Below are 12,307 nucleotides of genomic sequence, written 5' to 3' on the forward strand. Positions count from 1 at the left end.
TGATGGGAGGGTGTCAAGAAAATTGGGTCAGACTTCTCAGTCATGCACAGTGACAAGACAAGCAGCAATGGGCACAAATTGAAACACAGGAAATTCCACTTGAATGGAAAACACTTCTTTACTATCTGGGTGGCTGAACACTGAAGCAGGCTGCCCAGAGAGGTTGCAGTCTCCACCCTTGGAGATATTAAAACTCAACTGGACATGGTCCTGTGCAACCCTGCTTGAGCAGGAGGGTTGGGCCAGGCAGGCTCTGAAGGTCCCTTACAACCAGAACTGTTCTTTGAATTCTGTAATTCTTAAGCAATTAAAGCTAGTTCTATACACAACCCTTGAAAAACATAATACTCTGCCAGATAAAGCAGCATTATTGAAGAGAGGAACAGAACTCTCTAAACAAATGGCTTGAACACTTACTTGACACAAGAACCACAGTGGCAGGTGCAGTGTGGGTATCAGCAAATCTCCGAAGACTCTGTCTGAGCTTATCATCGGCAGCATTCTTTGCAGTAGCATTGATATGTGCAACAGTTACCTGTGGAAAAACCAAGATGCTCTAAAGGAAAGCTTGAATATGAACTATACTAGCTTGAATCTAATTTCAAAAATTAACAAAAGTAGAAGCCACAGGAGTGAGCTTGTATTAAGATAAATGAATGCACACATTTGCAATGAATCTGAATGTACATGTCCCAAACTACTCTGGTGAGTAATGACCTTCAACTCTAGATGTTCAGCAACGTGTTAAGTGACAACCTATGCTGTTCTGCATTACTTAAAAATCAGTTTATGCCATGTATTCTCTACAAGTGTATAATGCCTCTACTATTAAAACATTGCACAAGTCTTCATTTAAAATAGAATAGTAACAAACAAATCCAGTACTTGCTATCAAATCATTTTACTTCATATAGGTTGATTGTTTGTCTACTTAGTAATTGATTAGCAAGTATCTTATAACCTCAGACTGAAACCATTCAATAAAGAACTTAGTATCAGATCTTCAACATAAGGGTCAGGAGGAGAATTCCTAACTTAGAATATCAAGAAATAGAGGTACAACTGAAAATAGAATGTTAGAGTAAAGGTGTCCCAATCAATACCTGTAACTTGAGGAAAAAAACAAAGAAAAAAAACCAAAAAACAAAAAAAACAACACTTACTCAAACACCCAATTTGCCCTCACTAATCAGTGTAGAATTCACTAACAAATGTTAACCCCTTCTCACCCCCTCCCCCCAAAAAAAAAACCCACTCACAAACACACACACCTGGCCTTAAAGTCCCCTTAGGTTAATGATTTTGTAATGAATTTGAAGGATAACACCAGAAATATCTCACCTCTTGTTACAGAATGAAATCAAAATCATTTGTAAAAATAAAGATAAAATAATAATCTACATATACAGAACATAGTTTCAGTTTTAAGAAGTAACATCAGCAAATAATGATCTCCAGCATTAAAAAGCAAAACCCAAGCCTACTTAAACCATAAACTAGATTCACACAAAAAAACCCACACAGAAAAACTGCACAGAAGTTAACACACATACACACACAAACATCTTTAGTGAACAGGAATCACTACTGTTATTACCTTTAATAGCGCACAAATATTTTCAAGTAAGAACACTTTAAGCAGATGCTGTTTTCATACCTGACAGTTGTTCAGCTCCTGAATAACTTCTTTATTCTCTTTACTAATGTCACACACACAGATGAATTCTGCCTCTCTGTGACCTTTAAAAAACTTTTCACGAATTCTCTGCACAACTGCAATAGCTGAGCGGCCAGTGGGAACTGAACAATTTTCAATATCCCAGAAGACTCCAATGGGGGGCAAATTTTCCAGAACTTGGCCCGTTATTGCCACTTCCGGAGACCCTGTGTAGGTTTAACAACACAGCTCACAGTTTAATCCCAAAATATTAAGTACATTAAATTTTGCATACTACAGACATTTTCACAAAAGAGATGGAAGGTGGGAATCTTCATGTGTTAGAGAAGAACAGGCCTGTGAATGCAAATTTAGTTGTATTTTCTTAGAGAATCTATAAAACAATCAGGTATTTTCAAATTTGTTCCTTAAAGGAAACACTTAATATCTCAAATCAATCTTAAGCATTTAAGAACTTTTAAGTCAGGATGAAGAGACAAGACAACTTTCGTTTTATTTTGAAACTATCAAAGAATCAAGTAAGGTATTTTAAAAATGTATTATTGAATCTTGAAGTGTCATTAGCCATAAAATGTCTGAATTGTGTTATACCATCAAATTCCGTGGGTTCTGAAGCAGTAACAGAAACAAAGCACGAGAGTCGTTAACTGAACGTTGTGTATTAGATAAAGCATTGAACTAAAACCGAATGAGATTACCAGTATGGTGCAAATGATTTTATATACATATATATATACATATATACACATATATACATACATATATATATATATATATAAAAATAAAAGGTAGCATGGAACAAATGCATGAGTATCATACAATTCAAAAGAGTCAGGCTAGAAGTTTTTGCTATTACATGGTGGGAAACACAAAGTTTTTGGTCTTTCAAAGTTATATACACATGCTGAATCAATAATGTAAACTCATTGCATCCTGCTGCAAGACTGGAAAAGAAATACATCAACAAATGATGTAGAATCCTCTCAAGTCAGAAACAATCATGAAGTTAGCTGAGAACATAGAATTAAGCAAGCCAGATAATCATCATTTTTTTTTTGTTTGGTACTGTTGTCTATTTATTCTTCTACAGATTCTATAGGTTCATTAGAATTGAATTTTGTAAGAGTGCTTAAGTGGGATGTGGCATCTTAAAAACATAAGTGGCTTAAGTCTTACAATAAGAAAGTAAAACTATCAAGTTTCTCATTTTTCTACCCTCCTCAGGAACAAAGGGAAGCACAACTTGTAACTTGCCATCTAGAGTTTCAAGCTGCTAACCAAAATGTTATCAGAGATCAAAACTATTTCTCAAAAATACTTCAAATAATCTTTTTTAATGGAATACAAATTTGGCAATGCTTTAATTACTAAAAAATCATAGCTAGGATAAAAGTATAGAAAGATCATTAAAGCAACTTCATACAATATTTTCTATTCAAGAACACTAAAAAAACCCCACAACCATAAATACTACAGCTTTATTGCACTGAAGTGAGACCAGACACTATCAGGTTTAAAAAAAATCTTCTTGAAAGATGGCTGAAGATAATTTCCGTATACTTCACTAGAACAAAGCAGTTTGCAAATTTTTAAATTCCTTTTTCTAGTTCTCAACTGCGTAGAAACATAATCAAAATTCTAAGCTACAAAAAATTAACTAGACATATTTCTACTGTTTAGTCTTTTTGGCATTACAGAAGTTTCCAGAGTGTAATACAGAGAGTAGAGTTTAAGAGAACTTTCATATTCAACATTAAAGGAGTGCATCCACTAAGTGCAATTTTCAAATAAATATGGTTTACCATATTTCTGTGGTGATTTGCCAAGGCTGCTTGCCAGTAACAAATTCTTCTCATTTCCTGTTCCTTTGGTTCCACAGCCATTGCATATTGGGATAGAAACAGGTGCAGTCTGTGCACTTGGAGGAGGAATATTTGGCCAGATTTTAGCAGCATCAACTAGGTTATTTCTGGTTGGCTGTTGGGACAGTTTTTCAAAACATGTTCATTTAATATACAGTATAAACACATACTATCTGGGCTAGAAATATTCACTGTAAACCAATCTCCTGCTCCCTCATAAAGCTGAATTCAAATGTACACTATCAAGCTAATTCACAGCAGTATCACTGCATGAATCACGCTTCTATCCCAGAGTCTCTTCCCTAGCATACTTAGCTCTACGTTTCCAAATGCAAGGGAGGATTCTGGATATTTAACTCTGCACATCAAGATGCACAGTATTCACAAAGTACTAACATCTGTTCTTTAAAAAGAATACATCACTTGGCCTGTGAAAGCATCACAATCAGAGTACAAAGTTGAATCATCTCCTTTCTCCCTCCCCCCAATAATGGTTATACTTCCAAATACAGTAACCTTACTATTTAATTTATTGAAATGAATGTCTTTTATACTGGAAGTTCAGGTTTGAAAGTTAAATTTAAATACTCAGCTTTATAAGAGGTGTATTATTTTACTTCTGATTTCCTATTAAAATTCTATTTTCAATTAGTCTTGTAAGTCAAGCATACCTTGAAGTATAAATTACAATTGGGAAGACTGAACAAAACCAAACAAACCAAAATAAAACCAAAATATCCTTGTAGCATCAGACATTGCACTTGAGTTACAAGAAAGATCTTTACTGATCAGCTGCCCATGGGTATACATTAGATGTTATCTAACCTCTTCTCAGAGTCACTACTATGGTTGGAGCTATCAAGAGAAACTCCATTTCTCAAAACCAGTCAAAATTCTGAGTACATTACAGATCCCTTATTAGCTAAACACTGCGATAGACTGTTTTGTCTTCCCACTGAACTGAATGTTACCTCAATGAAGAGGTCACCTTCAAATCAAAGGATATCCACTGCATTTCAGCTACCCACCACCAACCAGAAGGGCTCAAGCTGCAAGCCATCAAAGCCAGTGTTTTGCTCAAAAATTAACATTTACTACCATTAACATTTATTACCATTAGCCATATACCACACTTAACAAATGAGAAATGTGATGTGTACAAACCTTGCTCAAGCAGTCATTGCAGTAGTGAGAGCCCTTTAAACAAACTGAAGGTGCCATGTTTAGGTGCAAAGGGTTGGCGCACACATGTGATGCTAACTCCGGTTGTGCAATATGCTCATCCAAGTGGCCTGTAGCCCCACTTGTGAATTCAGAACAAGGAAAATAGCCAGAAGATGTGCAGCTCTGAAGGGCTGGAAACTGATGTAGTTTGTGCACGTTACCATGACAGGACTGGAAATGGAGTTTTCCACAACAGGGCAGATGTTGACAGGAAGATACACTGTTTTCTATACACATACCAGGGAACTCACTTGCAATGCCTGCCAAATTGCTTCTAGCTGGAGGGTTCTTCAGTGAAGATGCAGACTGATAAGCAAATCCTGACCCTACTTGACAAGTAATTGTCCCAGTGCTTTTGGAGTCTAATATTGTGCCAGGGTGAATCAAATTACCACCACCACCACCACAATGCATTTGTGGAGTACAAGAAGAGTCAGAGCCATGAGCACAGCAGCTTACTTTCGGGCCAGGTGAAAGCTGTATTTGCTGTTGCTGAAGAGGATGAACATCAGGAAGCGGTACTGCTGGAAACAATTTAGAGCCAGCATTGTGAGAAGATGAAGCATCCTTCAATTCCACAGTAACCTTCTTGTTCTCCATGTAATCTTTCTGGAAAAAGAAGGCTCAAAGTTATGTTCAGGAACATTCATAAACCAACCATTTATAAGTACAGATATTTTTAAATAGTTACAATTTTGACAGGATCTGAAGTTTTAAGAATTGTCAACTTCACCACTACTATTGCCTCACTGCCTAACAAGCAAAATATTAAAATAAATATGCCAGTTATATTGTGCCAATCTGAGGAACACTGTTACTGTAGAATTTTAGAAGCAACAGCTCCCCTCAAAAAACAAACAAAACCCCCACCCAACAACAATAAACTAGATAACAATGGATCTATAAAAACAAAGTTGAGGAAGTATGGAGCAGTTAGCTAAGCCTTAGAGATACTCTGCAATGGTAAAGTAAAAAAAGAGTATATATATATTTTTTTTAAATGAGCGAATCCAGATAGGTAGAATGTAAAGTAAAAGATATCAAAGAGATACGGATGTAATCTTCTTTAGCTTTCAATAACGTCTCAAAAACAGTATTAAAAATTTAGAAGTAACAAAGTGAAAGACGAATTCTTCAAAAAAAGTAAAAATAGGATTAAAGAGATAAAGTAACAGAGGACAGAGCAGGCTAAATTCTCACAATGATAATAAGAATTTATTACTTGCTACTTCTTAATCGGAATATATTCTGATTTAAGGTACCAAGCAAAACGCTAAAAGACAGAAAAAAGGCATAAACTTATTCTTAAAAACAGTATATGTAAAAACTAGAGTGAGGTTATGAGAAACTCCAGAACAGTCAAGGTCAGCAGTGCAAAGCTGCATACAACTCACTGCTCCAGAGTTTCAGACCAAAACTTTTATTTTCTGAACTAGATTTAACACAGCTCCTGCTACATAGTAATAAATAATTGATTACTCAAGTACAAAACAGTTGTTCTTTACCTGAGTCCACCTCTTATGAATAGAAGATGCACTAGGCCAATAACTACTCTGGAACTAGTTCAAGTTAAATTCCAGAACTGATGGTAACTCCCTTCCTAAACCCTAGGAAGAGAAGACCAATAAAGCAGGATGCCTGTTCACTTCTTTTCTCCATAACTTTCAATGAAAGCCAGATTGAGAATGTATGAACGAAGAAAGTTACTTTATGGCTAGAGCTTGCTGGCTCAAGCAAGTCATCGTGTTGTACCATTTTTTTTAAATCCTGAACACTGTGCATTTTAAATATACACAACAATATTCAATTACAGAACAGGAACATTTAAAGCAATGAAAATGAAGAATTAGACATTTTTGAAGAACAGCACGCCACAATTACCATAACTAATATATACCTACTTCATGACATTATAATTTTGTCTCCAAGCTGTTATTAAAATCTGGAAGCATGAAGGATACTTCCCTACTCCACAGCAATAGCTTTAAAGAGCTTTCAAAAATGTATCTACACATTTTTTGAAGTGACTGTTCATATTATTCTGAACACACAGGTCAAGAGAGTAAAACCTCTCAAGCAGAGCAACTTATGTACTTGCATCAAAATTGATGAGAGCTGAGATCATCACTAATGACCTTAAATTTCAAGGTGAACTTTGTGCTTTCCATGATAAGCACCTTCTCTCCCCCCCCCCGCCAACCAGCTATAGCACTGTAGTTAGCTGAACTGTTCTGTATCAGTATTTCAGCTATGCTTTTACTAAAAGCAGAGAATTACCGTATTTGCACTGCAAGGCAAAGTTTTTTCAGCAGCAGAAAAGCAATTAGAAAGTTTCCAGAGCCATGGCTTAGCATCGTTCTCTTCTCGCTGTAACCACCCAAAAGATCTATTGCATAGGTTCTCCTTCTTGTTTCCTTCCATCATACAGCCAAACAAAATGGTTCAACATTCTTTTATCTCCCTCTCCTTTCATTCTTCCAACCTGCTTAAAAAAAGGAGAAAAAAACACTTGAAAACATTATTAAAATAAGTAAAAGAAATGTCCAAGTAAGTAAAACAAATTCCACTACTACTAAATCACTGAACCTGCATTATTTACATTTAATTATGCATTTTAGACACTGCCTTGACTACTCCTGCAGTAAGTGTTACAGTATTCCTTATGACCTGAAGCACTGGTAAAGTAACCTGAGGAAAGTGTTTATGTTTATTGCAGTAGCTACAAAGTCCCCAAAATACATTACTGATGACATGATAGGATTCACAGTAAATTTCAGTGCTTTCTCTAAAAAGAAAAATCAAAAGTAGATTTTCAAGAACAGCTCAAGCAGTGAACACAGAATAAGAGCAATGGCACTCAGCTGAAAGAATCAAAGACTGCATATACATTATTTCTCATCATCTAATATAAAACTACCTCCTTGCATCAGATGGACATCACTTAGTATTTAAAGTTTTAAAGAATTAAAAGTTACTTACAAATATTCTTACTAACTTTCAACCAACCTCAAGGCATACCACATCAGTTTAGCTTTACAGAATGACAAAGAAGCAAAGCAACTTGTTCAAGGCTCAAACACACTATAACAAAAAAAAATAACTATGATCAGTAACAAACTCTTCCTGCCCTCTAACTACATGCTGAAGTAGTTAACTACACCTCAGCTCCTTACACCTACTGTTGAGCACAGCAACTACCAAACATACTCCGTGCTACTAGGTTTGTCTCTAAAGTTATTTTTGAACAGTAGAATAACAGCTTGCCTCTTATCTTTTTTAAAAGTAGAAATGTTTATTCACGTGAACTCCGAGTACTCCTAATATTACATTGCATAAAACATTCAGTTAATCAACTTCTACAACTCTGCAGTATGCGACTTTTAAAAGGAACCGATAACATCTGGTCTAATCACTCTGCAGAGGAATTAAAACGATGACTGAAAAAACAACAGGGAAGTTAACGACTTGCTTTCGCGCGTTAGCGGCGGCGCTCCGCAGCCGGCAGCTGCCCAGGAGCCCCCCGCGCGGCCCGGAGGCGGCGCCCGCCCACCCCGCCGCCGGGCCCGAGGCGCCGCGAGGCGAACGGCTGCTCCGGGCCGCGCCGGCGCCGTTGGGAGCCGCCGCCCGGCGGCGGAGCGCCGCGGCCGCGGGGTCCCCCGAGCCGCCACCAGGCCCCGGAGCCTCCGCCACCGGGCCCGGCCGGGCCCAGGCCCCGCCACCACCGCCGCGGCCCCGCAGGGCCGCCGCTGCCCGCCCGCCCGCCCCGCGCTGCCGCTCACCGAGCCGCCCCCGGCGCCGCCGCCGCTCACATGCCGCCGCCGCGGCCCCTCACGCCCCTTTGTTTTCCTCCCTCCTCCCTCTCCGCTCCTTCCGCCGTCAAGCGGCACCGGACGCCGGAAACAGCCCCGCTGTCGCAAAGACGGCTGTCGTGACGCAGCGCCCCGCTCCCGCCTCCTCCGAGGGCCGGGGCCGGCCCGCGCGGCGGCCGCGCTCAGTTTTAAGGCTGCGCCGGGCCCGCGGCTGCCGCTGCCGCCGGCGGGCGGCCGCGCCGCGAGCCGGGGAGTTCCCGGGGCCCCTCGGGGCGGGGGGCGGCGCCCCGAGGCAGCGGGGACGGCACCCAGCGCTGAGCTGGGCTCTTGCAGGGGACGAGTCGCCCTTGTGGCGCCTCGAGCAGAATTTTAAGCTCCCCTTAGAGCTTCCTTTTGTCCACAGGAGAAAGGAGCCTGTTCCCTGGAAGACCCTGTGTATCAGAAGCCCGAGGAATGGGGCTAAGTGTCAGTGCTGTTCAGTAATTAGCTCTTCATTTGGTCTGACAGAGGCCGCTCCTCACTGCCCGCTGCTGGGTCACTTTGGGCATCTTTAGTTCTGTACAAAGAAACACCACAAGCAGGAAGTATATGGCTTGAAAATGTGAAGCAGTTGTTTACGGGCTGACAAAGGGACTGGAGCGTCTCCCAGGAGGACAGGCTGAGAGAGCCGGGACCCCTCGGCCTGCAGAAGAGAAGACGGGGGGGGGGGGGGGGGGGCAGGATCTTACCAACATGTTTAAGCATCCCAAGCGGGGGTGTAAAGAGGATGGGGCGAGACTCTTCTCAACAGTGCCCAGTGATAGGATCAGAGACAGCAGGCACAAACTGGAACACAGGAAGGTCCATCTGAACGTGGGGAAAAACTACTGTGGGGGTGACTGAGCACTGGAACAGGTTGCCCAGAGATGTTGTGGCATCTCCTTCCTTGGAGATATTCAAAAGCCATGTGGACACAATCTGTGTGTTTCTTTGAAAAAATAATGAGGTTTTAACAAGTTGTTAGACTTGGCATCAGTGCGTTCTCCACCCCCAATAAGAGACCTGCTGAGGTCTGCTGGCCAGATAGGAGTGTGGGCCTCCATTGCTACCTCAGCTTTGATAAGTTGTCATCAGCTACTGAATCTGTTGACATGGGTGACACTGACAACCAATCGAAGGTAATTTTTAGGCTTTCATAACTTTCGTGTTGGTGGATTTTTTTTTCTCTTGAATTGTTGAGCTACTAACAGCCCTCATCTCAACAGTCCTACCTCTGTCTCTAATTTAACAGCTCTCACCTTTCTACAGACACAGCGCTGTCTCACAGCTTAGCGGTTCCCTCAGAAGACCAAGCCATGATCATGCAGCCAGGCCATTTCGTGAGAGCTGGGCCTCAGCTCCTCAGTGTACAGGTAGCTGAGCCCTCGTGGGGGAGGCGGCAGTTAAGGAGCAGGGCAGAGGTTCCCCTCTGATAGCTCGGTATCTTTTGATCGCAGGTGACTTCACCATGCTCGGCATTAGGCAAGAACTTCACTTTACCTTCACCTCTGCCTAATGGGTTGCAGCTAGGAGCAGCTTGAGTCATCTTAGTGACAATGTTCATATTTAAATCAAGTCCTTCCCCTGTTACCATGGTTCCTTCAGGATGTAATACTGTTGGTGTATCAGGGCCTTGAGCTGTGATGTGTTGTGGTTTACCTAACTTTGGCTTTTAATGAACACCAGACAAATTCATGAAAAGTTGTTAGTTTGAGATACCAAAAGGGTATTCTGGTAGTGAGAATGTATTTATAGCTTAAGCATAAAATCTAATTTTATACATACAGACTGTAAAAAATTATGTAATATCTTTAAATACAGAGAAATAGATTTAGCTCATGTTAAATACTTGCTCTGCAGTGATAGCAATATTTGTGTATGTTACTTTGATTTGTATGTTTGTCATATCATGCTATGGATATCAGTAATCCATAAAAACATCAGTAGTTTGTAATGCCAATTGATGATCAGTCCATAGAGCAAGTAGTTCTGTGGTAAGTTATTTAATTCTTGCAATTATTTTCCTCTAAATTTTATTGACTATTGTTCCAGCTAATAAGCTGCTGTTTATCATGTGATTAATTGAAGGTGCTGTCATTTTATGTGTGATCTGCTTGTGTTCATTGTATTTGATAACCATTGAGTTAATTATTCCTTTTAGCAAACAAGTGTTACCATAAATAGGCAATTGTTTCATCAGCAGGCACAGAAGAATTGTCAACATCATCAGTTTTTTTTAGCACCATCCTTCTTAATGCCAAGAACTGTTAACATTGGCTAGTTGTGGATATCTTTACTTTTTTTTCACTCTAATGCAAGTGTTGGTTTTAACACCAATGAATTTTATCAGTTAAAACAGGGTGTCATGGTGTTAAATTTTGGAAATATTAAACATAGTGGTTAAGCTTTGGTTGCTAGGCTGGAGGGTTAGAGAGAGCCTAAGTCCTAGGCTATAGGACAAGTGGGATATAACCTGAGAATGACCTGGCCAATTAATTTTGCATTGTTTTAACTAACTGAACATAAAGCTATATTGAAAGATTGAAACCAACGTAAGACAAATATAGAGAGATTTATGTTATATTGATGTCAAATCACTTTAAAAAACAACTATTTTCACATGCACTGTCAAAATAATGAAACGTGTCATATACTGTGACTTGCTTCCCCCAGAATGTTCACACCTGCCTATTCTGAAATACTAGTTTCCCAATAAGAAGCCTCTTGCCAAAAGATAAGATATTGCAACCTTATCAGCACTTATGATTTATACTGTTTTCCTAACTTTGCTTTCATAGAAGAGTCAGAGTAGCATTCGTATTAAAATAACCAGTATGTGATCCCTAGCACAACAAAAACTGCTACTTATTAATTATTCATTATCAAAATAAAAATAAATGCGTTTTAAAACATAGATGATTTTAAAACAGATAAATGCTCTCATACTTCTTGCAAACAAGGCAATGATAGTAATTATAGTAACCTCCTTTGTATTAATACTTATTGCTTTTGTACAGTAGTGCCTCTGAGCCTCTGTCATTTCTCAAGGTAGTAGTATACTATTTTGGAATTAGGTGAGAGGCTAAACAGCTTCCTCTGAAATCTAATAAACTTTGTTCTATAAATATTATTTCAAGGTGAAAAATATTAAAAATACTAAAGTTCCTACTCACACTATCCTCCCAAGATTCAAAGAATTGAAGTAAAATATTCTTAGTCCCAAACCTGGAAACAATATATAGATCTTTGAATTATGGAGACATACTCTGATGGCACAGACCTTATTTTTTTGTAACTTATCCAATAAGATAAACACTCTTGCGTAATGGCAGAACTACAAATTGCTATTGACTCAATTTTTAAAAATACCTTAGTTTTCTATTTAGAGTTATATAATAGCTTGTCCCTATTTAGTTCTAATGAACATCTGACCTCAAAATATAATTATTTTACTGAACGTCTAACCTCAAAATACAATTATTTTGCTCTTTTTTTTCACTTAAAGTTATCTTACCTATTGATGCAGTTCTTTTGATGGAATATTCTGCCAGAAGAGAATCCATCTTTATTACAGTCAAAATCTTGTTCTGCAAAGTGTTTAGAGTGGCACATTCCCCATTTAAACAGTTAAATCTTTGCAGGATTAGACTCTGCTCCAGGCCCTAATTCAGGATCTGGTATTGCATCGCTGAAGTAAATGAAACTGGGATGAGGCC

At 39.3% G+C, this 12,307-nt stretch overlaps 1 protein-coding gene across 7 annotated transcripts in view; it reads right to left on the reverse strand.

The window, feature by feature from the left end:
- Positions 1-12,132, reverse strand: part of MARF1 (meiosis regulator and mRNA stability factor 1) — a 31,419-nt gene extending 19,287 nt beyond the window's left edge. For 2 of the 7 annotated variants that reach the window (XM_062588824.1, XM_062588821.1), the window contains exons 1-6: positions 8,544-8,622; positions 7,042-7,246; positions 4,705-5,373; positions 3,481-3,655; positions 1,658-1,884; positions 418-535 (exon numbers count right to left, since the gene is read on the reverse strand). In XM_062588824.1, coding sequence (XP_062444808.1) covers positions 418-535; positions 1,658-1,884; positions 3,481-3,655; positions 4,705-5,373; positions 7,042-7,188 — 1,336 coding nt within the window. In that variant the 5' untranslated portion in view covers positions 7,189-7,246; positions 8,544-8,622. Of the gene's footprint in view, positions 1-417; positions 536-1,657; positions 1,885-3,480; positions 3,656-4,704; positions 5,374-6,269; positions 6,372-7,041; positions 7,250-8,543; positions 8,623-12,105 lie in introns of those variants that run through there. The other 5 variants (XM_062588823.1, XM_062588828.1, XM_062588822.1 and 2 more) reach the window with 5 other exon arrangements.
- Positions 12,133-12,307: the final 175 nt, after the last annotated feature.

The sequence above is a fragment of the Rhea pennata genome, chromosome 15 (assembly GCF_028389875.1).
Source record: "Rhea pennata isolate bPtePen1 chromosome 15, bPtePen1.pri, whole genome shotgun sequence".
In the NCBI taxonomy this organism is placed as follows: Eukaryota; Metazoa; Chordata; class Aves; order Rheiformes; family Rheidae; genus Rhea; species Rhea pennata.